Below are 27,958 nucleotides of genomic sequence, written 5' to 3' on the forward strand. Positions count from 1 at the left end.
GGATTGTGGGATTACCATTAATTCAGAGTAATTAGCAAATCTAAAATATATTCAGTGTGCTATATGTATTTAAAGTTTTTCATGTTACTTATGTGTGACATGTAACAAGACGGATATTTGCTGTCCTTCTGTGATGTAAACATGGCTAAAGGAGATGCATTGTTATCTCAAACGTAGGAGAGGGAGAAAAAAAAAGACACGACGAGCCTGGAAATGAACTTTACTGAATTCCCTAATTTGAAGTGGAAAAAAATGGACTTGAAGCAAAAACAAACCCCCCCCAAAAAAAAGTGTATGTCCACTTGAATTAGGCCGTCTGCATGTCCTCCCCCTCGTCAGCTGATTGGTAGTGTCTGTACTCTGGTTTCAGCTCCCAGGTGCTTTTGTGAGCACCCTTGCTGTTGTACGTACCAATGTCCCGCATGATCTCTTTCAGGTAGGTCTGGGTCACATGGCGAGAAACCAAAAATCACGTGATGACACGACCGAGACCTGTGTCCTCCTTACGTGTCTTCTGTTTGATTCTATTTACACGGTAAATAAAAATAAAACTTTTTAATTCCCCGTTAACCATCCTATCGCTGTCCACCGGGTGCCGCTGTGGTGTTTAGAAAGGCGCTCCACCCGATGAATAACAGCGCCGCGCCGGCAAGACTTATTTGACAACGGACAACAATTTCAGTGACTTGGGTTGGGTTCGTTGGAGAGCGAGCCAAGTGCTCGGCGTGCGTTTGTCTCCCACTCGGCTGATGCTTATGTAATCACATGCAATCAGAGAGAGAGAGAGAGGAGGACCTCGAGGTCTCATCAGCACCTACACATCGCCGTTCTCCCGTTGCTGGAACAAATCCACGGTATCGATGCAACCCATATGTGTGCGTGCGCGCGAGAGGGAAAGAGCGAGCGAGCGAATTGGCCCAAATTGTGGCCACAGCTGAAAGTGTGAACAAGCACAAACGTCACGCCGTGGGCGATTTGTTCAAATTTAACAAAGCAAGGTGGCCAGTGGGCAGGTGTATTGTTTGTTGCGCCACACTCATTGTATATGTATGTGTGTGTGTGTGTGTGTGTGTGTGTGTGTTGCTCACCACAGGTTGCTTGGTGATGTCCACCAGGTCCTTAATGTTATAATACTGATGCTTCTCAAAAGCGGCGAAGAGCATGTCCAACACAACCTGTCGCTCAGCCCTCACCATCTTCCCCTCTGACTTCTTCTTCTTCTCATATTCCACCTGGAAGAGAGCCTCAGTTTACTACTACTACTACTACTACTACTACTACTACTAGAATCTCACGTTAAAGTTGTGGTTGGCCACCGGCTTGAAGGCGGTGGTGATGGCTCTCTCCAGCTGCTGGGACAAACGCTGAGGCTTCAAGGACTCTTTCATCTGCACTCTGACACGGATACAACAATCACATTCACAATCTGTTGGCTTTTTGATGCCATTCCACTCGGGCAAAGGATTGGACGACTGTGATAAGAAAGCACAGTGGAAGGGCGCCACTCGCTATACGAGCTGTACAATGACGACACTGCGGAAAAGAAAACCACCAATGAATCCCTCCTTTATCATGGTTGAGTGAATTTCCACATCATGAGAGCCCTCTAAAAATACATAACACCCCTACAGTCACTTTTACATCCACAAAATAAAGATTCAAGCTCGGTTTGAACTTGGTGTGGGTTACGGGCACCACAGTAGCTCATGTTAAGGATTATTGTGAGAAGCCTATTCCGGCGATAAGGTCTGGTGCTTGTGCATCTCACCAAACATTACAGTAACATTACTTGTTTCATGTTATGCTTGAAAATTCTCATTTTTGGCAGCACGGCGGTCTAGTGGTTAGCGCTAGGAACAAGTCTCAGGATCTGTGTCAGTGTCAAATAGCGCTAGGAACAAATGTAACAGTTACTAATATACAGCTAGGAGACCAGGGTTCAATTCCACCCTCGGCCATCTCTGTGTGGAGTTTGCATGTTCTCCCCGTGCATGCGTGGGTTTTCTCCGAGTACCCTGGTTTCCTCCCACATTCCAAAAACATGCTAGGTTAATTGGCCACTCCAAATTGTCCATAGGTATGAATGTGAGTGTGAATGGTTGTTTGTCTATATGTGCCCTGTGATTGGCTGGCGACCAGTCCAGGGTGTACCCAGCCTCTCGCCCGAAGACAGCTGGGAATGCAGTGCACCTCACTGGGTCACGCCAGGTGTCTCCTCCCGCTCTATACTCTGGTTCTCCTGACCTGCGGCTGCTTGGAGCGTGTCCGAATATAGTGCACTTTTCTGGGCCACATCAGGTAGCTTTGCCTCCCTCCGCTCTGTGCTCCCTGGTTCTCCTGATGGTAGTGATGTAATGTCGTGATATTTTTGATTAGTTGGTCAAATCCAGGTTTGTTCAAGTAGTTCTTTGCCTCAGGTCTGCACAATCAATAAATCAATCCGTAAATCCATCCATTTTCTATGCCAGTTATCGTCACTAGGGTCGCGGGCAGGGTACACTCTGGACTGGTCGCCAGCCAATCACAGAGGTGTGTACCAAATACAGTTAAAAAGTAGATATTAAAATTGGTTATCAGTTCCATATCGGTCTTGAGAAGCAGAAAGTTATCGATATAGGTTTAAAAAAATAATAATATACATTGCATCTCTAATTAAAATGCATTAGAAAGTTTTAAGACAGCATTATTTAATTGATTATTTAATTGATTTACATTTAAATTTTTTTTATCTTGTTTAGCCAGATGCAGTCATCAAAAATTTTCTGAATAATTATTTCTCAAAATACTATGACTTTAATATTTCAACCTTATGTTACTAAAATTAAGTGATTTTTCCTCATAATATTACATTATTCTCATAAAATTACAACTTAATGACCATCTTTTTCCCTTCATCATTTGACTTTATTGTTCATTGTTTGAGGTCCTTACTCAATCAAACTATGGAATGGATTAAGTAATAATAATAAATAATAATACAAAAAGAATACAAAAATAAAATACAAAAATAATACATTAAAAAATAAATTATATTAGAAAGGCAGGAAGTGAACAAATGTAACAGTTACTGATTGTAAAAGTACCAGATGGAGGGGTAGGATTTAATAAGCTTTGCTTCTTCCTACTCCTTTTGGACATGTGGAACTGGGAACTGATTATGTGATGCATTCAATTGTAATCTGATGCATATTCAAATGAAATTAAACCATTACCATTACTTTATAATTGTAACAATATTGCTAATTTTTTCATTTTGGTTGTTGCATTTTTAGAATATGCCACAGGCCAATATTACCAACAGCCAAAGGAAGTAGGGTAAGTCCTATGGGTTCCAATTGTGTGGTACGTATGGAACGAGTGATTTGTGACACCTACGTTCTGACCACTCGCCCTCCTATCGAAAATTGGTAGCTTTTAGATTGTGAGGGAGGTGTGCTACTTGTGTGTGTGTGTGTAAGGCGGGCTTCATGTAAGGCTGTCGTATGTTGTACCTGTGTGGGCATCGTACGGGGCTCATGCAGCCCACTTCACTTCCATTTAGCACTGACGGCTATCGTGCCTGGGAGAACTATAGTTTACAGTGGGAAGAGACACCCGGGTCTTTGTGGATACGCTACCGTACCAAGCAATGTACACAATGTATTTTTTTAAACTTGCGGCACATGCAAAGGGTCACACACAGGTTTTCCTGCGGGCACGCAGACAATATTTTGCATTTTTGCACGTCGCCACCACGTAAACTGGGATGTAATTCCCCATATTGCTACCTTTAGTAGATAAACTTTGTCAAATCAATACAATTGGGAGGTCCGAAATGGGTGTGTCAGATTTATAATTAACTTTGGAGCAATGGACACATAATTATATATGCTATGATTATTTAACAACATTTTAAAAAGTGAAAAAAACATTGTGCTTTGCACTGTTGCAGGGTTTGATGACTATTCCTCTGCTTGCTGTTATGTCACCAACACTCGACCTAACCACTTCCACACCCATGTGAGCTTGACAAAATTCTACCCGATTCAGTTGTTTGTTCTACCATTCCAATACACCATTTTTCAAATAATTTAGCGTTCCATGAAGTGTCTATCCATAGTGAAAACAAGTCAAACCAGAATGTGAAATAAACCTTAATAACTGGACATTTGTTGGAACTGGCAAGGGAAGAGACCTCAGATGTCAGGTCTGAAAATGACGCCCAGTTCTCCAAACCCAAGTTCTGTGTGTACTCAAACGTGGCCATCTGCAACGTCTGACCGAGATCCAAACCAAATGATCAGTACAGAAAAATCTAATTTGACAAAGTACCATTCCTGGGTGCATTTTGCAGGCTGCTGGAGGACACAGAAGCGACCTCAAAACAAGTAAAAGAACAAAAACAAAAAAAAATGTGAACATGTGCTTTGTTTGCATTGGACTGCATTGTAGTGCTTTCGTTTGCCAGCGATACAGTTGCTATAGCGATAACATCCACTTGTCTGTACCATACAAAAAAAAAATCTAGTAAAAAGCAGACAAATATCAGAAGGTGGTTAAAAGAGGTGGACACACACACACAAACACACACACATATATACACACAGTTGGACTGCTGATAGCTGTGTTGGACACACAGTTGTATGTTTTGGCCCAAACATCACACATCGCATATCACTGTGATGGACTTGTTAGAAAAGTGCAATGTCATTTTTCATTCACCATATTTGCTTGCTCGCATCACTTCTATCCCTCGGCAGCATTTCAGCATGAAATCATTTTCACTCCACTTACTTCTTTAGCTTCATGTAGTTGTCAGTGACGACGGGTCTGCATTCAGCTTTGTGCACCACCATTCCCTCCAGGCTGATCTCATCTACAACAAAGACAGTGACTCAGCTTACCCATCACGATCCACACACACACGCAGACAGACACACGCATGTGTTATTGTCCACTTTTGTGTCATTGTAAACATTTTGTTCCCTTTCATAACCTTTAACATTGGAAAGGGGGAGGCTTATGAAAAGAAGAGCAGAACACTATCATCCCATATTTCCAGTTACATATGTTTCCACTGCATCTAATGCTACATCTCCACATTGCCAGGTGCCATTTGACGCCTCTGCACAACCCGAACCTCTATTGTTCCATTGCACCCCAGATCATGATGGTACATGCCAGGTGGGATCTTTGTCTCCACAATGCCAGCTCATCAAAATGTCTCTCAAGCAAACCCAGCCATCATCAGTGGTGTCTTGAACACCACTGCTGCCTCAAACGCTCTTATTATGTACATTGATAAATTATGAATAAAAAATAATAATACATTTTATTTGTATAGCGCTTTTCAAGATAATCAAAGACACTTTACAAAAGAATGAAGTTGAATAAAGCAAGTAAACAGAATAAAAGGCACACCAAAATACAACATTCATTGGTTAATACACAGTTAAAACATGAGTAAAAGCGGGGCGGGGCACAGCAGTCAGGTATAAAAAGTTAAACATTAAAAACAGATTTAAAGAGGTGGGTTTTGAGTTGAAGGTGGGAAAATGATCTATTATTATCATTCATCCAGGGTCTTATCTATTAGAAGTGCTTTTTTTGTCGGAGAACTACCGGGTATGCCGCTATTGCCTTGTTTTATTTTTTACATTCCCACAATTAGCAGTGTTTTGACAACCCACCACGTCCTCTACTGTCACCCCAATGCAACTTAAGAGACAATAGTCATATTTTCCCATGTTATGACATTTTGTGGTTCTAAACACGCTCCCACAAATGATTGAAAAGCATAATTAGAACTAGTTACAGCACAGAAGAATACACTACGGGGTCACATGTGTAAAATAGGCTTCACTGGCGGCCGCACTTGCTTGCATATGTACGTATAAATAGCGTTTCCCTTCCAAGGGAAGTACGTAGATACACATCAAAAACTGAAAGATAAAACAATATTAAATATTATTAAATTAAATATTTGGGTAAAATATATCACATTTTCTTATGATACACTCTTGGCACTAACCTAAGCGTTGTTGCTGTAATGACAACTGCTTGGTGATTTGTGCTTTCTTGTGCTATTAGTCATTGTTTGTATCAGGACATGCACTCTTTGGAAGAACCTGCTACATTTTACACACCACAGTTGAGTGAGATGCTCAAAAGGGCTGCAGGAGGTCCAGATGACCTGCGGAGGAGAAGAAATCCTCAAATGTGCGAATGAGTTGACTCTGCAGAGACACATGCCAACCTCACCTTGTCTCCCTGTTTCAAAATGTGTGGGCAAGTGAGACAAAGAACAGAAGTGTGAAATATGATGCGTCTTCCAGGAGTGACGACAGTCTGTGACGATGGCGGCACAGCGGGATCTCCCGTTGGAATATTACAACTGTTACCGCTCCCTGATATTGCTCTATTTGTGTTCACGATTGATCATGTTACGCTGTTTTAGAAGATCATGGCAGTTCGGTTGTCACGAGTGTCCCACCGCCAACCTCTTGACAATGGTGGCACAGCGGGTCTCCCATCGGAACATTGCAACTGATTTTGCTCTTTTTGAGTTCATGGTTTGACCGTGCTATGCTCAGATTGGTTGATACCAGGGTCTGATATTTTTTCTTCTACAATAAACAACCATTCCCATCTCATGCGGAATTACCGGACAGAAATCTAATACCGACCCACTCTGAATGTGCATTGATGATATTTGTTGATATTCAAACAGCCAAAGGATTTGTACACGCATATAAACACAAGCATGTACAACTACATACACAGGGACGTTTTAGTCTTGTTGAGATGACTGAAAGATTTTAGTAGCTTGCCAGCCATGCTGTTTGATTTATAAAAGCCTTGAATCATTTAGTGCAGGTGTAACAGCTATGGTCACCATGGCAACCCCCACATGCTGTCCAACATCACGTGTCACATAAAGTTCAATTAAATTACAGTCAATGTATTTTGAATGTGAATGCATTCATCATTTGGATTGCAATGAATGTTTTCCATCCACTTTGTTTCCTCAAATGAAGGCAATGATGGGAAATGATTGGGTAAAGTGTCTAAAAGCGGACCGCCATACAAGGACCATGTGGGCTACTGATGATCTACAGATGAACGCTGCAGCCAAGTGGGGGCAAGACCACATAAAAATGAAGATATTTTGTCTGCTTATACGGAGACACGATAAATTTGGGAAACAAACGCCTCTCCGGCCTGGCTAGTGAGCCTACAGGGGAGGTGGAAGGGCCACAAAGTGAGGCTCTTCTGTGTGGGGGAGGAACTCTGGAGATTTACACAAGACTCCAGCATGTAGGCTTCACTATAAAAAAAATATTCAGTGATAAATCTCTGCTTCAGTCAACACAATCTGCAGACACTCAGTGCAGAGGAATCTCCAAAACACAGTATGTTATGGAACACTGCTCATTCATCCAATTGGAAATAGTGAATATAAAAATACAATGAAACCTTGGGTTGTCGATCGGTTCCAAAATATCAGACAAAAACCGAAACACACAATAAAATAAACATAAAAAAGAAAAATAATTATTTTTCCCATAAGAAATAATGTAAATCCAAATAATGTGTTCCAGGCACCCAAAAATAATAACAACCCCAAATGAAAAGCTTTGTGGCTGAAACTGGGAGTTCCAACAGGCCAATTATCACAAACAGGTCTGTGTATGTCCAGGTACATCACGATACATTGTTCACGAAAATGACAATATCATAATATATTTTTGTATGTATGTTTTTGTTACTATTTCAAAAGGCGATTGAAAACAGTAAAGATAAAGGCATATATCAGTATGACCCAAAGTTTTTTAAACAAATGTCCAATGCTCAAATTGCATTTTGCAATAATATATAACTTTCAATATATGCATATGTTTAAAGAGGTGAAAGAATAAAAAAACTTTTCAGTTAACATTCATTCATTCATTTTCTACCGCTTTTCCTCACAAGGGTCGCAGGGGGTGCTGGAGCCTATCCCAGCTGTCTTCGGGCGAGAGGCGGGGTACACCCTGGACTGGTGGCCAGCCAATCACAGGGCACATATAGACAAACAACCATTCACACTCACATTCATACCTATGGACAATTTGGAGTCGCCCCTAGCATGTTTTTGGAATGTGGGAGGAAACCGGAGTACCCGGAGAAAACCCACGTATGCACGGGGAGAGCATGCAAACGCCACACAGAGATGGCCGAGGGTGGAATTGAACGGTCTGCGCGCTAACCACTCGATCACCGTGCCGTCCGCTTTTCAGTTAACATGATGCACATAATTTATGCAGCGTACACAGCAATGGAGCAAAAGCAATGACACTGTTTTAGTGCAACATAAGTGTAAACAGAACCTTTTTTTAGGCATCTGATGAACTCATTCTGATAATGCACCACCTCATGTTCCTTAGGCAGATCAAATCTAAAACACCATACAGGCTACGATGATGTTTGCAGCATTATCTGTAACACTGCTCACTATGTGTGCACTAGTGTGAGTTTCATGCATTACCCTGTTTTGCAGTACATAAAGTTAATTACCCAGTCACTGTTTATAAAGGGCATAATGTAAGACTTCTTGGCCCTCAGATTTGAGTGCACTCTCCAGTGGCAATATATTCAAATAATATATATTTTTAAACATTTAGCATGCATCAATATACACCAACTCTGATGAATCAGGCAAACATTAAGCTTCTGGAATGGCTTTTGCAAAGCCATCACCTCAACTCTAATGGATATTTGTGGACTATGCTTTAAAGCCGGGTCTGTGCCAGGAAGGAGGAGTGGTCAAATACCCGGCCACAATTATTGCTGTTTATGGCTACAAAAGATTAAGAGGTTTTGTGGGACTGTAGAGAAATGAGTTTGTCGGTTTTGGCTAAACTCCAAACTGCCGAGCCTGAGAAGCATTTTGATTTTAGAGGTTCCATTGCATAAATTCCCCTGACACATAAGTCGTTTCTTTTACCCCGACTTTTACAGTCCTTGAGAGCAGGATATAAGATATTCAAAGACTGCCGATCAGCTGTGTAAAAAAGGAGAGCATTAAGGCATTCTTCAAGAAAACAGAGGAATAGATGATGAGAGGAGTAAGGACAATAGCAGAATAGAGACAGGTGCGAAGGCGAGAAGGTTACCCATCCACCCCCTCTCACTCAACGCATACCTCCATCTGCTTGAAGGCCCTCTGCTCGCAGCTTTGACCTTCCTAATGTTTCACACAACAAACAGCAGGCCGCCCACCGAGCATCCATCCACCACCAGTCCCTAGCCTTTTGTCATCCGCCGGATGCAAGCTGATTACATAAACACACAACATTCGACATGGATGCATGTCAAAAAGTTAACATTAAGCTAGTGCCAAGAAATTGGGGTGGCAATTCCTTTCCTGCACGTTTATACAAAGACGCACATAACAGCATTACACCGTTACAATGGGAGCTTTCCTTTCCTTTTTTTCTATACATCTAAACATGATCTTAGTGACCAACCAGGGCAGATGATCGTTTCCAAGCACATAAAGAGGTAATGATATGGTTGCTTTAAATAGCCACAGCCATGCGTGATGGAAGGGGCGCCTGCTTTGCCGTTGTGATGCAAATTGATGAGTGCATCATTGCTTTGCTGTGTTACTGACAGAACTGGCAGAACATGCGTACTTGTACCACCAGGCAGAGGAGCACAGTGAAATATAACACAGTGATAGTGGTCTTTTTGCCAGATACAGCTACAGGGCAAGCAAAATGTTTGCAATATTATTATGTGGCCAATATTGCGTACAAAAATGTACAATATATTGTATTTTAAACATTATTTTGAAAACTGCCTTATATTGTGCAGTACATTATCAGTGTTTACCCGAGGTTTACAGCTTCGCTGATAATCAATACACTGATACAAACACGTGCACACATGCAGCAACCGCTACTTCACAGTTACATTTCACACACTTTGCTAGTAGATTGCTATAGGAAAATGAGTACACTACTCGTTCAGATGGCATACAGCCCAACTCTCAACATTTGGAATGAAAATGATTGTTAACACATCGGTTAGTTCCAGCTAAAATAACACACCCTTCTTCTTCGCTAGCGATGAAGGAAAGTTGTATTTGCTTACAGAGGTGACGCCAAATAATGCACTCAACCCTGACTAAGAGATATTAAAGTAATGGTGTTCAAAGTGTAGTACCCTAAGACCATTTGTGGCCCATGGGACATTGCACAAATAAAATTAAACTATAACAGAATTGGGAAAAATTAATAAAAGGTATACTGCAAAAAAAAGAGCTTAAAAGTGTCTTTAGTCAAGCTTGAATAATGTCGGTGCCAGCAACTCGCACAGTCATTTGCACAGATGAATAAATGAATGCAAGCTTTAATAGTACTTCAATTCAGGGGGGAAACCGAGAACCACAGGACTACATTAGGCTGCACGGTGCCCGTGTGGTTAGCGTGCAGGTCACACAGCTAGGAGACCTGAGTTCGATTGCACCCTCAGGCATCTCTGTGTGGAGTTTGCATGTTCTCCCTTTGCGTGCGTGGATTTTCTTCGGGTACTCCGGCTTTCTCCCACATTCCAAAAACATGCTAGGTTAATTGGCGACTCCATATTGTCCACAGATTGTCCATGAATGTGAGTGTGATGTGAATGGATGTTTGTTTATATGTGCCCTGTGATTGGCTGGCGACGAAGTCCAGGGTGTACCCCATCTCTCGCCCGAAGACAGCTGGGATAGGCTCCGGCACGCCCGCGACTCTTGTGGGGATAAGCATATGAATGAATAGATAGTAGAAAATGAATGAATGAATGGACTACACTATTATTTCACCATCTCGGCAATACAGTACAAAAGGGATTGCTGTTGGGGTTTTTGTACATGTTCCCCTCTATAGCAACACTATACTATACAGTACTAGAGTGTTTCTACCTTGAAACACACACAGTGATTGGCTACTGATAAAGTGTCACATGCTAATGATGACAACAGCGTGTGTGATGTGTGTGTCTCACTGATTGGATCTCCAAATATAATTTTCTATTCCAGCTCATTTCTGCAGCCCAGAGGCTGCTTCATTAAGGAAATGCGACAATTCCTTTCATTACCGTAGATGTGATTTTCCAACAGACTGTGCTCAGTTTAGCTCAGATTTGAACAAGAAATGCATTTTCACAAAAAGTAGAACAGCAATTATTTTTGCCAACATGCAGAAGAAAAAAAAAATACATCATTAACCCCAAACTCCATGTTCCTCAATGCGTTTTAGAGGGTAAACATGGAATTCATATTTACTGTTGAATAACAGAAGGATCGCAATCAGTTCTTTTACTTTCTGGAAAAAAACTAAACTAATCAAGATAGGCTTTCATTTAGGGGTAGGCTTATGCAAGTATGAATGTGTAATAACTAGTGTGGCTTTGTGAACAACATTAAGTAAACTCCACTCCCTGATGCCTAAAGAGCTGTGCAAGACAATGAGTTGAAAGCCCAGGGCTTTTGGCTCATTGGTGAGCACTGCTCAACTTAACTGTCATTCCCCAGGGATCTGTGTGCCTGGCTGACCACAGTTACAGAGGCAAATCATCTTGTATGATTCCATTGGGCTTGTAGCTGGGAGCAAGTGACAAGGAGGGAAGTTAATCACTGTTTAATTGCATGTAACATTCCACATAATGAAGATGGGCAAGGTTTTGTTGTTGTTTTAAAATTTAAATGTATATTTCTGACATCTGGCGAGTTTGATACATCTGATCAGCAACAATAAAACCGTTTGCACAAATGAGGACTCTCAGTAGCAGAAAAGCGTCCGTAACGAATGAGGATGAGATTGACAGCTCTGCGCTCATGGAGGACCCTATTTTAAGTGGTTGCCATGCCAGCTTCACAGCAGTCAGTAACTCCATGTTTCACCACAAGCTCTTACAGCTCCCTAATGAATAATTCACCACCTTTAAGAGGGAAGGAGCATCCTTGTTTGCAGCATTTGGGGAAATTGAATTCAACAGACCTTGCTCTACCAGCTGTATAAAACCGATCCAGGCTGTCTTTGAAGATAACAAGCATGTTGTCTATTTTTAATGAAAAGAAAGGTAGGGAGCCACTCTAGCCACAATCCGCTCTGCCTCGTTTGGCCTTGTTTGCAATTCTAATTGAATGTGGTTAATAACGATTCCACTAATGGCTTATGATTGGAAAACCTGACAATGCATGAACACGAGACAAAGGCATAATTTTTTCAAGAGTCCCTTGCTACAGTACACTTCCATTTGCAGTAGAACCATTGAGGTATAACTACTTTGTAAAACAGAAATTATAAAATTTAATGGAAATCAATATGGAAATAAGGGCATTTATTTGATAAATGATATATGAAGACCTATATTTTCGGTACAAACCACCACCAAACAATGGATGGTCAAAACACACTGCATCTGTCATGCACATGGATCAAACCACACCATTATCATCTCTCTGCGAAACAAACTCCAGGGTCGTATTGATGGTGAGTCAGTATTCATTTTGTAGCTTTAATATGCTTGTCCTTGTATTTCACATGTCCGCACTAAGCGATCAACGAGTAATGTGACGGGATACAAAAAAAAAAAGCCATCTCCCAGGAGACAGTGCCCGTTTTTTCAGTACAAGTTAATTCCCAGTGATCGTTTATAAAGTGTACAGTGATTATCATGTAAGACTTTGTGGCCCTGAAGGTCCATCTGTCAAGTCAGCGGATTTGAGTGCACTTACCAGCAGTTTATAGCGCAAGTTTATAATGGCCAGATATTTAAATAATTTTTTTTAATGATACACAGTGAGGGTGAGGATTTCTTATTTCTCTGCTATTTTACTCCCTTTTTTCTCCCCACTAAATGTGATGCTGTCTGCCCACCCACTCACGAACAGCGAGCGAGCGAGAGAGAGAGAAAGAGAGAGAGAGCGAAAAGAGAGCAAGAGGGAGAGACAGTACAGAGAGCCACTGTTTTTAAGCAGAGCTCCACTGCCAGACACCACTCAGCCATCTACCACTACACACCCTCACACATACTTGCTCTCACCATACAAGAGCCCAAAACACGTCATAGCATCGTCCTCTCAAACCTAAAAAACAAAAACGAAGAGAAAAAAAAATACCACGGCAGCTCTGGGGAGGCTGGGTCGAGGCTGGAGAGGGCAACTGAAGAATGGAATGGAACCTCAGAAGAATGGAAAGTGAACTGAGACACATCAACCCAGACCTGCTCCAGCCCAGCAAGAGCTTCAAGAAGCCCTCGTCAGGCACTATCACCCTAAACGTAGGGGGCTTCCTGTATACTGCTCATAGGACCACTCTTGCTAAGCACCAGGGTTCCTTTCTGGAAGAATTGGCCAACGGTAAGAAACCCGTCCAGCACATGGATTCAATGGGAAACCCATTTATCGACAGAGATGGTCCAGTTTTTCGACACGTGCTCAACTACCTCCGAACTGGAGAGCTCCAACTTCCAGACGATTTCCGGGAAGCGGGTCTCCTTCGAAAGGAGGCAGATTTTTATCGTCTGGTCGAACTTGTTGAAGCCGTGGCTGAGTGGGAAAGTCAAAGGGCGGCCCAGCGGGAGCCTGCATTTTTGGAGGTGACGGATAGCCATGAGAGGTCACAAGGGCTCAAAGTGTACTGCAGTGATGCCACATTCATCGACAAGGTGAAAAGCCGTCTGGTGCAGATCTCCAAAAGCCGCTTAGATGGCTTTCCAGAAGAATTTGAGGTGTCATCCAACGTGATCCAGTTCAGACATTTCATCAAGTCGGAGCCTGGCTCACGGCTCGTGCTGAAGGAGGACAGCACATTCTTGTGCACACTTGACTGCCTGAAACTCGAGACAGTGATGCTCGCCCTGAGATCGGGCTTCAGGCTGGCCACCAGCCTCGACAGCAGCAAAGGCTCCATTGTGGCAGCTGAGGCCCTGCATTTTGTCAAGTAGGCTGGCTGGCAGATGGAAGAAAAGAAGAGAGGTGTGACGGCAAGCGAGGGGGAAAAGAAGTAGTGCCTGATTCCATATCCACCACTCCAACATTTGATATTGGCTTGAGGGTCTTGTAATGTGTGCTGAGCTGTGATTTGTCATTGGTGGGAAAAGAAAACAACAGGCAGACTGTGCTTTCTTGTTGTGTTTATATAATCATTGTATAATGCTGGCTCACAATCAAAGCATTTAATTAGCCTGGGGTGATTCTGGTTCCATTAGCTACAGGGATGCTATTTTGTTACCAACCTTTTTGACTTTGACAACAATGAATTGATCCAGGCCAGTTGGCTATGTTTACACCCAAAGTGCGACCCTGTCACAGTGACCACTTCAAAATACATGGCTGGTGAAAAAACCATGGACCGCTTTATCTGCACAATTTCTGCTTCTGCTGCTTTTTCAATTGGTGCAGAACCCTCAAAACCAGCCATGGTATGCACCACTGTGCCATTGAGCTTTTACTACAATGTTTGTGTTGCAAAATGTGTGTACTTGGTTTAATTGCTCGTGCATTGTCCTTAAACAGGTTGGGCCACCCTAATCAGAATGGCAAACTGTTTCATGTTTCACTGCATCAAGCTGAGTTTTAGTGCAAACAGCAGTGACTGTTGTAAGGGCTTTGAATTGAGCATGATATGCGCGCACTAAATTAATTTTGTGTTGGTGCGGTGTGCCTTTGTGAAGTCAGTGTATCAGCAGTGACTGCGACTTTTCAATGTGAACATTTTATGAATAAAATGAAGCTGGCACCTTCTGTGCAAGTGCAGGTTTTTTGTCCAAAATGGATCTTTGTGGATGGTGTGCTTTGTAACATTTTTCACTATCTTGGATTGATTCATCCATTCATTCATTCTCTACTGCTCCTCCTCCTGTTCAGAGTCACAGAAGAGATGGGACCTACCCCAGCTAACATTGGGACACGCCAGGTCTGCTGGAAAAGCAGCATGAATCTACACCAACAGAAAGCGAGGACATGAGCTAAACTAAGAGTATGATGTGTCTTTCTTGTAGAACAGTTGCACAGTCAACAAAAAATACTAAGTTGAAAAAAAGAGAAATTTGCATAAAAGATTAGGAACCATTGTTTTCAGGTAAGATACTCAAAGGCAAAGTTATGTGGTTTATCATCAGCATGTTTTCTCGCCTGGCGTCGGGGAGAAGGCTCTGCAGCATCCGCTGTAGAACAACCAGGTTTAGAGACAGCTACTTCCCCCCTGGCCATCAGACTGCTCAATGCCAAATAAGCCCCTCTACCTGCCACACGCACACGCAAAACTTTAAATTATTATTATTTATCCAAAATTATTTAAATTATTTGTGCAATTTACTGTTTTCGCTGTACATTGTTGATCATATTTGATGTCATCTATTTATTCTCCACATTATTAGTAATATTATTATTATACAGGGGCCAGGCAATGACATTTCATTGGCAATTTCACTGCTGTGTTATTGTGCAATGACAATAAAGGAAGTCTATCTATCTATCAAGACCTAATTAAATCAATCGACTATCTTACAGCGCACATATTTTAGCATCTGCCCTGGTTAGCGTGTTCTTCAGTTAAAGTCAAACAGTCAGCTCGCTCGCTCAACTGTTGACTCTGTAGTTCTTTGCCAACTAACAGTTTCACAGGCACACGTTTCAAAAATATAAATGCAAAACACGTTTCTATAGTTTTATGTGCTGAAAACAAAAATGCATTTTACATGCGTACACTGCACATAAGAAACAAACATTTACCATCATTGAAGACATTGCCAAAGATGCAATGTGGTGACATCAACACAGACACAAGCTTTGTGTTTTGCAACTTTCTTCGGCTCCGTTTTGGGGTATTTTGCAGTCGTAATCCAAAGAAAAGCAGAAACTTGGTGAGAAACATGAAATAACCTACTGGGAAACATAGTTAGAGTCTGTGTTGATTTTGGTGCCACATCGTGTCTTTGACAACAATCATGTCTTCAGTGAAGGTAAAAGTAAGCCGAAATGTTCAAGTATTCCTTTTGCTTTTTGAATTGTTTTCAGCACGTAACACTGTATTTGTAAAACTAAAGAACATTTTTGCCTTTCTGGAACTGATTGATAGTAGAGTGATAGTAGATGTGCATAATTTGTTATTGGACAAAATGATTTGGTTAGAGTCTGACACTAAGCAAGGTTCCACTAGTCTATGAAGTTATCAAACTTTTAACACAGGATATTATTACTTAAACTGGCAATCACATTAGTGACAGGACACACTACTTGCTGTAAAAGCGCAGAAATACAGTAGTAAGTCACACTGGCTCATTGCGAACATTGTGTGCAACTCAACCTGTAGAAGTCCTTTGGGAGAGCATCCTGAAAGTAGGCCAATCATCCTCTTGCCTCAAGGAGAAACACTTTATCTGACTGCATTTCACTACAATGTGTGCCATTTTCATGTTAGTAGTACAATTACCCGAAGTAGTACAATTACCCTAAGTAGTGCACTGCAATTCAAAAACATGTCAAATTACCCCCTTTGCTGTCATTTTAGTACCTTCTTGTCCCATGAGTTGAGAAACTCAGGCAAACATTATGGATAATTAGTTATTTTCAAGATTCGTCCCAACCCCTTATATTAGTTCACATTAGGAACAGCTAATGGATGTGTGTCAGTTACAGGTAACACAGTAAAAACAGTGTTAAACACTGCAGCTTTCCAGTTGGCTTGTCAGTCGAAATATGTAAACTGGAAATGACATCATATCAACATTCATTTTGCTCCCACAAATAACTTTTTTTGTGTTTAAACGATCAACATTATGATTCAGTCTCTGTTTTTTGCAGATGTTGTGGTCCTGCTGGTTTCATTGGGTCAGCTTTCACTGGATCGCGTGTGAAGCAGCTGGTGTGAGAGTCCGAGACCATGGTTCGGTTGGAGTGCCATCTCTGAGTTGGGGATGAAAACCTAACCCAAGTGGATAAGGTTATGTACCTCGGGGTCTTGGTCACGAGTGAGGGCAGGATAGAACGCAAGATCGACAGGTGGATTGGTGTGGCGTCTGAATTGATACAAACTCTGTATCCATTGTAGAGAAGGCTGAGCTGAGCGGAAAGACAAAGTACTGAATTTATCACAGAATCTACTGTACGTTGCTACCCTCATCTATAGTCATGAGCTTTGGGTAGTGACCAAAATAACTAGATCATGGGTACAAGCGGCCAATAAGGTGGCTGGGCTCTCCCTTAAAAAGGTAAGAAGTACTGTCATCCGGGAGACACTCAAAGTAGAACCGCTGTTCATCTGCATTGAGAGGAGCCAGATGAGGTGGCTTAGGTATCTGATCAGGCTGACTCCCAAACGCCTCCCTCGGGAGGATGCCTCAGGGAAGACCCAGGACACGTTGGAGAGACTGTCTTTCAATTAGACAACGGGTTGAGCTAGACAAGGATAGGAAAGTCTGGGCTTCTGCTTAGGCTGCTGCCACTGAAATCCCACCTCAGATAAGGGAAAGAAGATGGATGCATAGATGGATATTTGTCTTACACTTATCAAGTATCAGATTTCCAAAAAAGCATCTTTTGTACATGATGTAATGACGACCAAACTGTTTACCGGGGACGGCCAGACATGGAAGACCAGTTTTTCTGCAGAAGTGTATGTGTATGATTCAAATGTGTAAACGCTGCCCTTCCTACATTCCACCCTGCGCCACCACCCCATCCACAGTAACTAAAAGCTCCTACTTCTGGAGGTGACACCCTGAAGCCCATCATGACGCATACACCCACATCAAGCTCCAGCATGAGACATATAATTAATTCCCAACTCAAAAGGTGAGCTACTCAAACAACAAAAAAAGATGGCTGCACAATTAAACATTGTGATTCTAATTGCAGGTTGGGCTTCATGTATTTACATATGAGTGCTGTACTTATGATCAAATGATTCATGCATCATCCAAAAGCAGCTTAGGATGATGAGTGTGTGAGAAGAAACATGACATAACCCAAGAAGTATGAAAAGGTCAAGACAAGCTGATAAAGTTCAATTCCTACATCTCAAATCATCATTCTCGCTCAGACACCCCATTGTTCGCGTCGAGCCTTAGTCATCTGCACGACAGTAACTACAAAATGAAGCAACAAAAAACATACCAGAGATTCTTATCTTCAAGCCCGGAAGAAAGGTCAGAGCCAAGGGGGAGAAAAAAAAAGGTGAGCAGTTGGTGGGAGACACCAAGTACACTCCACTTTCAGATGAAAAACACAAAAGAACCCATTTTGTAGTTAGTTTAAAAAAAAAAAAAAGCAGTTGGTCTACAAGAGGGAGTTTCCAATGTGTGGGACATTGAGCCTCCCATCAGAGAATATAATCTGACTGCCATTTCCTCATCAACTGTTCTTCCGGGACCTCTCTAAAGGACCTTTGTAAGGTTCTTTAAAGCAGAACAAGACCAATGACGAACCTAATAATAATATTAAAACAGTGTAGCAGATTTTTGTGAGTCGTGTCGGCCTAGGATGGGATGACGTCCTTACTCCCCTAAAAATATTTTCTGAGAACATTTAGCGGCACGCTGCTTAACCCAGATTTTGTTTACTTGCTATTTTTCCCATCATTCTTGTCATGTCTTGCCATGTCAAACCTCAGTTTTACTATGACTGAATCTATAAAGAAAGTACAGTTATCAGAATGATTAAAAAACCCTGTTGCAGTTCCAATGACTCCAATGAGGCCTGGTTCAGACCACCATAAACAATGGAGGATAGTAACTCTCCACTGAAACGCTGACAAACTGCGGATGATGGGTGAGCAGCTTTTAAGGTTGAGTGAAGCAAGAATTGCTGTGACTGTTAAGTCAATGACTCCTACGCAACACACAATAATTCTCCTCTCACACTAGCAAAAAAAACATAAGCCCAAAAAAAAACACTTCGTGTTTCCAGCCAACTTGTGCATGTTTATAATGAGCTATATTTTGTTCTGGTGGGAGTATTTTGGGGGATATGCAAATGCTCTAGCTCACAGTTTGCCATTCAGTCTACTACCATCAGTCAATTTTATGTGTACATTCAAAACTTGGTTTTTGTACACTCCAATTTTTGTATGATATGGTTTTCGCCAAAAAAATTGCCACAGTTTTCCACCTAACAAACTTGTCAGTTTGACCTGTACTGTATTACATGAAATCAAGTGCCAAAGCTTCCTACGCAATGCTCCCTCACTGTCATTTTTTTGTTAAGTGGGACTGCTAAATAAGCTGCCGGGGGGGCCAAGTTTAGAAAGTGCCAGAAATTTGATGAACAAAGTGAGAAACATTATTTAATTCAGTCTGCATCAACAATAACTTCAACTATGATTACTTTGCATTATCTTCTGTATGTAAAGCTATAATTATTTTCTATAAAATGCGTTTTCATGTCTGAAAGATTGCATGTTTTGGTTTTTTCGAACCTCTTGGAAGGAATTAATACCGAAAACCCAGACACCACTGTAACGGTGTTAAACTGCGCTAATATACAGTTGTGTTAAAAATTATTGGACCCCCACTGCAATAATGAGTTTTAGCAAGTTTGCCATTTTTTTCTTGTTATCAGATCAGAGGACTAAATTAAACAAATGCAACTTAAATCACAATAATAATTTTTGTAATACAGTATAGCAACAAATGTCCTTTCTATGATTACGACTTCCTTCTATTACTACTAAGAATTATTCAACCCTTGGTCAAATAGTCGTACTTAGTACACCCTTTAGCAATAATAACGTCCTTCAGAAATGAAACAGATCTCACACAAGTTTCTTGCAGTGATATACAGGAATCTTAGCCCATTCTTCATGGTCAAAGGCCTCCACTTCATTGACATTCTGGGGCTTGCGACTGCCTTCTTCAAGTCCCATCAGAGATGTTCTGTTGGATTTAGTCAGGCGATTGCGATGGCCAATCCTGAATCTTTAAGCCCTTTATCTGCAACCTAGTTTTGGTAAATTTTGAGTTATTCTTGAGATCGTTGTCCTGTTGGAAGGTCCAACGTCTCCCAAGCTTCAGTTTTGTCACTGCCTGCATGACATTTACACCCAAGATCTCCTGGTAGTTAATGGAATTCATGGTACCTTGCACACTACCAAGTTTCCCTGTGCCTGAAGAAGCAAAACAGTCACAGAGCATGAGTGACCTCCCCGCCATGCTTCACAGTAGGCAATGTGTTCTTTTCTTTATAGGCCTCATTCTTCCTATTCCAAAAAGAACAGTATCCCAAAACCATTGTGGATTGTCTATGTGAGTTCTAGCGCGGAGACCTTCATTTCGCCTTATAGTCTGGGCTGAAACCCGAGTACCTCTCTATGATAAGTCCTATCCATTTCTTCATCTGTCACCCAGGGATTTCCCCCCCACCTTACGCTTCAGGTAATGGACAGCAGGGACTCTTTCTGCCACACCCAGGAAGCTAGTGCCTTTAGCTTGACATTTGTGAAAAATGCTTCAAATCTTGTCTTGAAATGTTTCTTTGTTATCTTATCATATCCGTATCCTTCCTTATGAAGAGAAATTACCTCCTCTCTTGACTTCTTAGACCGTTCCCTGGACTTAACCTGACTATCTAGGAGTATTGCAGTTGTTTTAAAACTGCTGGATTGTTGCTCATTGTGGGTCTGTCTGTCTGTCATCTGCAGGTATTTTTTCATCTGGCTGAAAACACCTGATCGAAACCTCTATTCATGGTCATCTTTAAGGGGTTGAATCATTTTGTCACTGAGGAAACTACAAAAAGGACACATGTTAGTGTATTAGAAAAGGTATTGTCATTTTTGTTGCATTTAGTTAATATACAAGTCCTTGTAAGATTTAATTATACGTAAATATAATTTAAATGTTTTTTTCCCTAAAACCCTTTCCTGCAATGAGGGTTGAATAATAACTGTAGGTGTATCGTAGGTGTAGTTTGCAAGTAACTGTGAAAGAAAGTGACCATGTTATGATTATATAACCCAGATAAAATTGAGACTCAAGTCCTACATGCACACAAAATGTCAGTGGCAAATGTATGATAATGACTCTAAGGTTATGTATCCTCTCGGCAGGTCATTTTAAATGTTGAAATTAATCTAAGTGGCAGTTTAGAAGACCTTACCATGATAATCATTTCCTCTGTCAATGTATTCTTGAATTTATCAGCCTGAACGGCGTGTATTGTAACACTACTTCCAGAGGCCAGTCACAGGCTACTTGCTGTCTAAGGCAGTAAAAGCCTGTAAAAAACAAACAAACAAACTGTAACGTTATGAGGAATGGCAACAACGTACCGTATTTTCTGGACTATAAGTCGCACAAGGCCAAAACTGCATAATTAGGTAGTCGCATTTTTTGCAGGTAATTTATTTTACAAACTACTTGACCCAAACAGACATCACGTCCTCTTGGAAGGCAAGTTCGAACAATAAAAGAATAGAGAACAGGCTGAATAGGTATAAGATATGCTAACACAATGGTTATTCAGCTACACGAAAAATAAACATGAACAGTAAAGGTGTCCAGTGTTTATGTAACATAAACAGTTTTTTCATTTATAAGTCACTCTGGACTATAAGTCGTAGGAACAGCCAACCTATGAAAAAAAGTGTGACTTATAGTCCGGAAAATACGATATATCATGAGCCTATCATCAATGTGAATAAAGTGTGTTGTGTCCTAAATGATTGTCCTATTGATGGTGTTATTTATTAATAAGCCATGAGGTTTGAAGGCTATCATTCATTCATTCATTCTCTACCGCTTTTTCCTCACAAGGGTCCCAACTGTCTTTGGGCGAGAGGCGGGGTACACCCTGAACTGGTGGCCAGCCAATCACAGGGCACATATAGAGACAAACAACCATTCACACTCACATTCATACCTATGGACAATTTGGAGTCGCCAATTAACCTAGCATGTTTTTGGAATGTGGGAGGAAACCGGAGTACCCGGAGAAAACCCATGTATGCACGGGGAACACATGCAAACTCCACACAGAGATGGCTGAGGATGGAGTTGAACCCTGGTCTCCTAGCTGTGAGGTCTGTGCGCTAACCACTAGACCGCCGTTGAAGGCAATCATGTGAAAATAAAATTATGTGGCCCCACCATCTGTACAAACGCACTTGGAAGGAAAACAAAGGTCAAGAGAATTCAACTAAAACAAAATTATACTTAACTTTTACTCACTCTTTTAAAATTATGCTACAGTCACTGCTGTGGAAAACAAGAGCAAAACAACAAATAAACTGATTAAATACATCAGAATATCACGTAAAGTAGAATGTATGCATGCCATGCCAATAGTGCCACCATGTAACTGTGCATGACACCCTTTGTTTCCCATACAATTATTTATTTGTGGCAGCTCACCACAAATATATTTGGAGCGCCACAGCGACATTTGACACTACCTGTTTGCCAACTCACATAAAACACGCTACAATGGGAATCTGTGAATGTAGCTTGTCACTGCAACTCCGCATAGTGGCATCGCAACGTTGCCTCTTAGCGCTTCAGGTTGTTCTCATCCCTCAAGCAAAACCCATTTACAGATGTATCTTGAACACCACTGCTCAACGACTCAACTACTATTATATATCGCTATTATTACATAGATGGACATAAGATTAAGATTAAGATTAAGATTAAGATATGCCTTTATTCGTCCCTCAGTGGGGAAATTTGTATTGCACAGCAGCAAGAGTAGAGTCAGTTAAGCAGTACAAAATACACAATATAGAAAAATAAACAATATAAACAACCCAAGTATTAACAAAATCAACAGTTTTTCCCAGAGTTATATACAATACAGTATGTAGATAATATGAAACGAGATGAGATCTATGACCAGTCCATACACTGAGATCTTGTTAGAGAGTTAATATGAGGCATTATGGAAATACTTCACATAGAACTTAGTATATTGCATTTAGAGCCCTTAATATTGCACATGGAGGTTGATCAGATATTGCACAGTGAATGGGGTCTGGAGTAACTATACTGACCATAAAAGCAAGTATTGCACAGATGAGTATAGAGTATAGAGTATCTATCTAGAGTCTATTATGCCGGTAAAGAATCATGCGGACCCTCTCCCATTTAAAAGCACTCACTCTGTCTTGAGTAACATTAATTTAGTTGTATTTCCAAACGTGTTTTGCTTTTCACGCTTGTTACTCGTGTCATGGCCAATTATGCAAATGAGACAATGACATCATCTACCCCACGCCACAAACAGATCGCAGTCCTGTGAGAAACACTACACCGCACTGCACAGACGGATGTCGAGCGGTTGCCGGTGTGACTGCAAAGTAGGAAAATGTCAAAGAACAAGTCATCGTCACTGAAGCAAATATAGCTTGGTATCTCGTCATTGTGCTGGTCGTCCTCCTACTCACACATTATCATATTGGCAATGGACGTAATGTGCATGTGTAAAGACAAGCTTTAATGCTATCATCTGCACAGTAATTGCATATTCATTGTTTTGGCATCGGCAGCATACGCTTACTCATCAGCAGAACCACAAAGTAAGCCATCCAAAGTTTACATTATATTGTTGATATTCATGCATCATTTGAACGACGATGCAACAGGGACACATCTTGAACTTGAACAGATTCAAGTTTTTTGTTTTTTTTTTATCTGTTGTAACACATTATCATACCCTGAAGTAACAGAGCAATGTCTTACATCTGGCTTTCTGTTCTCTCCACACTTCTCTGGCAACCAAGCCTGTTGCTTAGCAACTTCTTGATCAATACATGCTTCTTGCTGGAACAAAGCAGAACAGCTAGAGGGGAAACAATGAAGTACAATTTCGCTGGCAGCGCGACAGCACACAAAGCCAAGTCAGACACCATTCATGTATTTATCAGTTACTGATGGTTGCCATTAGCAACCTCTCATCAACATTTTCTTACTGAAAAAAATGATACAGGAGATTGAATGCAGTGCACCGTGCAAGAAATGTGCAAACCTCAAAATCTGGAAGCCCAAATGGTTGTACTATTTGGATATGCCTCCAAAAACTTTAAACATGAGCAGACGTACGGTGTAAGAGAAAGTGACTGTGGCGGAGTGGCGGACAAGTGACATACTGTACACCTTCCTGTGGGCGAGTGGTGTCACAGTGAAGAAGTGACCATACAAACATTATAATTAAAAAAAAAATCAACTCCCCAAGGAAAGGATGTCTATTTTTTCCCTTTGAAGCTTTGAATGTACAACTCACAAATCAATAATGTAGACCCTTAAAAAAGACAGCTTTTCAACCTCAACTTCCACATGTAGTCCAGTATATACAAGATTAAAGTTAAGCCAAAAACGAACAGAAAGCCATTATCACATGTAGGTGGTACAGTATTAATGTGCCAGAGTGGGTGCATTTAAAGTGCTTGAGGGCGGTGAAAGCATAAATCTTGTGGTGGATGAAGGGTGCTCCCTGATGAAAGCTTTATTTCAATTTTATGCACAGAAATTTACATTATGCCCCCGGTTTATTTGCCTAGAAGTCGCATATAATTTCAGTTGTGTTATAAATAATGCAAACTCATTCAGTGTCAAGATGTCACATGCTGTATGCCACTTTTATGGTATTTTTGGTACATGCTTTACCAGTTTATAAAAGGAACATCACAGTTACATTTGCACAATTTAAAGGGGACCTATTATGCTTTTCCCACTTTTCTGACCTATAAATGTAGTTTAGAATGTTGTATTCTCGTGTTAAATGACAATTTCAGATAATGAGGTTTGCGTATTTGGAAGTGAGCCCCGAAAGAAGTTTGGGATGGCTCAAAACACTCTGTTTCAAAAGGCGTGGTAAAACTGCTCCTTTGTGATGTCACAGAGGGGCAGACGTCCTTATATGGTTCATAGTTAAGAAGCACTTTCGGCGTGTGACCCATCACAGCAGACCGTTTTGGCAGGAAGCACAAATCCAAGAAATGGAATAGGTGCAGATTCTACTACATCTAAAAAGCTATGTAAGAGACGACGACAACTTAATACAAAAATTAGCATAATAGGTCCCCTCAAAGGTGTCCAAAAAATTCGTTTGTTTAATTCTAACCCTTCACCATAACTATTACTGATAAGTCCTTTACACCATCACTTTTACATGATGACACTTTCACTTGTAAAAACGTTTTGCAAAAACATTTTTTTTTTATTATTTTCCCGATCTCGTGACTGGCGGAATAAGTGATTGCCATGTGTGCAGTATTGAGCTGTCTCTTTTTATCTGTTTTCATGCAGTGTCTTCAAAATGCACAGAAAGAAGAAAGACGTGTGCTCATGTCTCACATAAGGATTGTGGACGATCAGCCATTTTTTTAAGTGCAGTTTTCCATTTTTGCTAGCATTTTAGCCTCAAAATAAGTAGGTCTCATGACGTGTATCGTTATCTAGCTCATAGTAACTCGTTTTCTATCATTATAGTGTATAAAAAAGAGTAACAAATGTGTTCATGTTTCACATAAGGATTGTGAATGATGGGTAAAATTTTTAAAAAGTCCAGTTTTATCTGAAAATGCCAGAAACATTAAAACAAATGGACACAGGTTATTTTTTCCCCACTTACTGCAAAATTCCGCTGGCCTCAAAGTACTGACCTCTGACACCCAGGCTGAAGACAGCCAAGGTTTGTCCACCCACTGAGTTCATGGTGAAGGGATGATCCCGGGGGACCTGCAGAGGACCATCCTTCTCCCCAACTGCACCCAGCGCTGTCAGCTCCTCATTCAGGCTGAAACAAACCTGAAAAAAAATGAACAAAGCAGTTGCATGTGATTAAAAAAATGCACAAACCGTGGTTTACTTGATTTTAAAGAATGAGTTAGTTATGTGCAATATTGCATGAAAATGTAATAACATTTTTGGTTAAAGTTGTTAAGGAAATCTCATGAAAACTTTAGCGTACAAAAACAGAGGTTTGACTGTAGGTAGTGCGTATCAGTGTGACCTATTTTGACCTATTTACGTATGTTTTTTTTAGTCTTTTATGTGTTTTTAGGCTCTTATGTGTGGTCTTACAACAATGCACTGACTGGTATGCACTTTAATTTCATTATCATAATGCCAATAAAGATATTCTATTCTATAACAACAATGTACAGTACAGTTTGGACTAAAACTACAGGAAACAATGCTTGAATTGACCCTATACACACAAAAGTAAAAACAGCATTGAGCATTAATGAATAATGTGTAAATTATATTATAAAAATGCATTTTGGTATATTAAATGACTCACCTGACTTTTGCCTTGCTTCCTAGGAGGTGGAAAAGGAAACAAAACAGAAGTAAGTGCTCAGTAAGGTTTCTCTCCTTAATGATTCAGCAATGACATACATACATACATACATACATACAAACATACATACATACGTTCCAATGCTTATCTTTCCCACTTCTCCTTTCTCTGTTGCTTTGTCCCATTGTTGAGCTAAATATTTGGGAACCTGGAGAAAGTAAACGAGTCAGCGTTTTAACCTAAAGTTTATGCCTATTACGAAAACAGCAAAAATCCATACATAATATGCACACCATCCGCATTCATTGAATGATTATTTGGGCTAATGGTTAGCCCAAATTAGCCAAATTAGGTTAGCCACCATTTGACATCTTGTTAGTTGTTGGCTAGTAAGTTATTTTGACTTCAGGTGAACAAACCTTGACGAGCCATACTCCTTTACTTTGCTTAGCGCCAGCAAGATTAACCTCCCCCCTTTCGGACATATTAACTGCAACGTTTGGTCACAATACGACCGGGGACACATTAACGGGCACAGGTGAATTTTAACATCTCCGATTAAGGTAGACATACTCTCACCGGAAGTTTAACCTTTCCTTATCCGGTTACGTATTTCAAAATAAAAAGCTATATACTCTGCTGTACAAACCATGCTCCTTCAGTGCTGCTGACAAAAAAAATGAATCAAAGTACAGCATTGTAATGATGTTACTATGGTCATTGATTTACTGCATCATTGAGCAAGATGAAAGAATAGGAAAAATACATAAATAACATGTCTTAAAGGCAGTAGTTGCTTTGTGACGATGATGAAGGAGTAAATATACAGTATTACAAGTATTACAACAGGGGTGTCCAAACCGGACGGCATGTTTTTATTGACACACGTTTGTAGACATACAATTTGTACAATCTGAAAAATAGAGAAAAAAGGCACAATGTCAAAAAAAATGTTGAAATGTTAACAGTAATGCCATTTTTTTATATATATATAAGAAAAATTAAAATACATATAAAAATCTTGGTGACTCATGCATCATTCGATCATTCGAAATGTTAATTTGCTTTGGTGTTTGTGTAATCATGACAAAACGATTATCCACAACGTTTAGACAGAGAAAGCAGCAGCTGCTTGTAGTTCTTATTCTTATGAATATTATACAGTATTACACAGAATGCTTGTAGACAACAGGGATTTCTTTAACAGAGCATTAGCACCACCCTGTGGATGAACAGGGATAATGCACAACACACTTCATTGTGATAGGAAGATTAGGACTATATGTTGCTGAACTTTTGTACTGTATATTTCAGTATTTTTTTTGTATAAGGACCACCAAATTATGTAGGAAATGTATTGCAAGACAATCAGTATTGATGTACACGTTTTTTACAGCGCTATCAATGGATTCAATTTACCACAATAAGTATTCAAGTCTACCGTATACAGTTTGCCAAAGGATAAAGGATAAAGTTCTTAGGTGACTTTCATAGATATTTGATCATTGGAAAGATAATTGAAGTTACAAGGTTATTAGAAAATAAGAGGTCCATTTCACCAAATAAAAAGCCCCCCTTCAGACTGTTATCAGGTTGGCTGAAGGTTTCATAAATCCTCTTTCATCGGGATTAAAATTAACTTGGCACCAACTGACCAAGGGTATTGGTTTCCTTTCAAGGTTGTCGACTATTTGAGGCAGGATTTTTCTTTTT

General features: G+C 40.6%; 2 protein-coding genes across 2 annotated transcripts; one reads left to right on the plus strand and one right to left on the minus strand.

Annotated features, from left to right (window-relative positions):
• Positions 1-196: 196 nt before the first annotated feature.
• Positions 197-26,876, minus strand: LOC131135888 (general transcription factor IIF subunit 2-like). The gene is made up of 8 exons (XM_058082297.2): positions 26,665-26,876; positions 26,380-26,453; positions 26,246-26,264; positions 25,605-25,749; positions 4,774-4,855; positions 1,296-1,395; positions 1,089-1,232; positions 197-442 (listed from the first exon to the last, which is right to left on the minus strand). Exons 1-8 carry the CDS (start codon positions 26,728-26,730, stop codon positions 308-310), a joined length of 765 nt encoding a protein of 254 aa, XP_057938280.2. The 5' UTR covers positions 26,731-26,876; the 3' UTR covers positions 197-307.
• kctd4 (potassium channel tetramerization domain containing 4) lies at positions 12,973-15,075 on the plus strand. Its single transcript, XM_058082295.2, has one exon. The coding sequence runs from the start codon at positions 13,180-13,182 to the stop codon at positions 13,954-13,956; it is 777 nt and encodes a 258-aa protein (XP_057938278.1). The 5' UTR covers positions 12,973-13,179; the 3' UTR covers positions 13,957-15,075.
• Positions 26,877-27,958: the final 1,082 nt, after the last annotated feature.

This window comes from Doryrhamphus excisus, linkage group LG12 (genome assembly GCF_037039965.1).
Source record: "Doryrhamphus excisus strain RoL-2023G ecotype Guam linkage group LG12, RoL_Dexc_Guam_v1.1, whole genome shotgun sequence".
NCBI lineage: Eukaryota > Metazoa > Chordata > Actinopteri > Syngnathiformes > Syngnathidae > Doryrhamphus > Doryrhamphus excisus.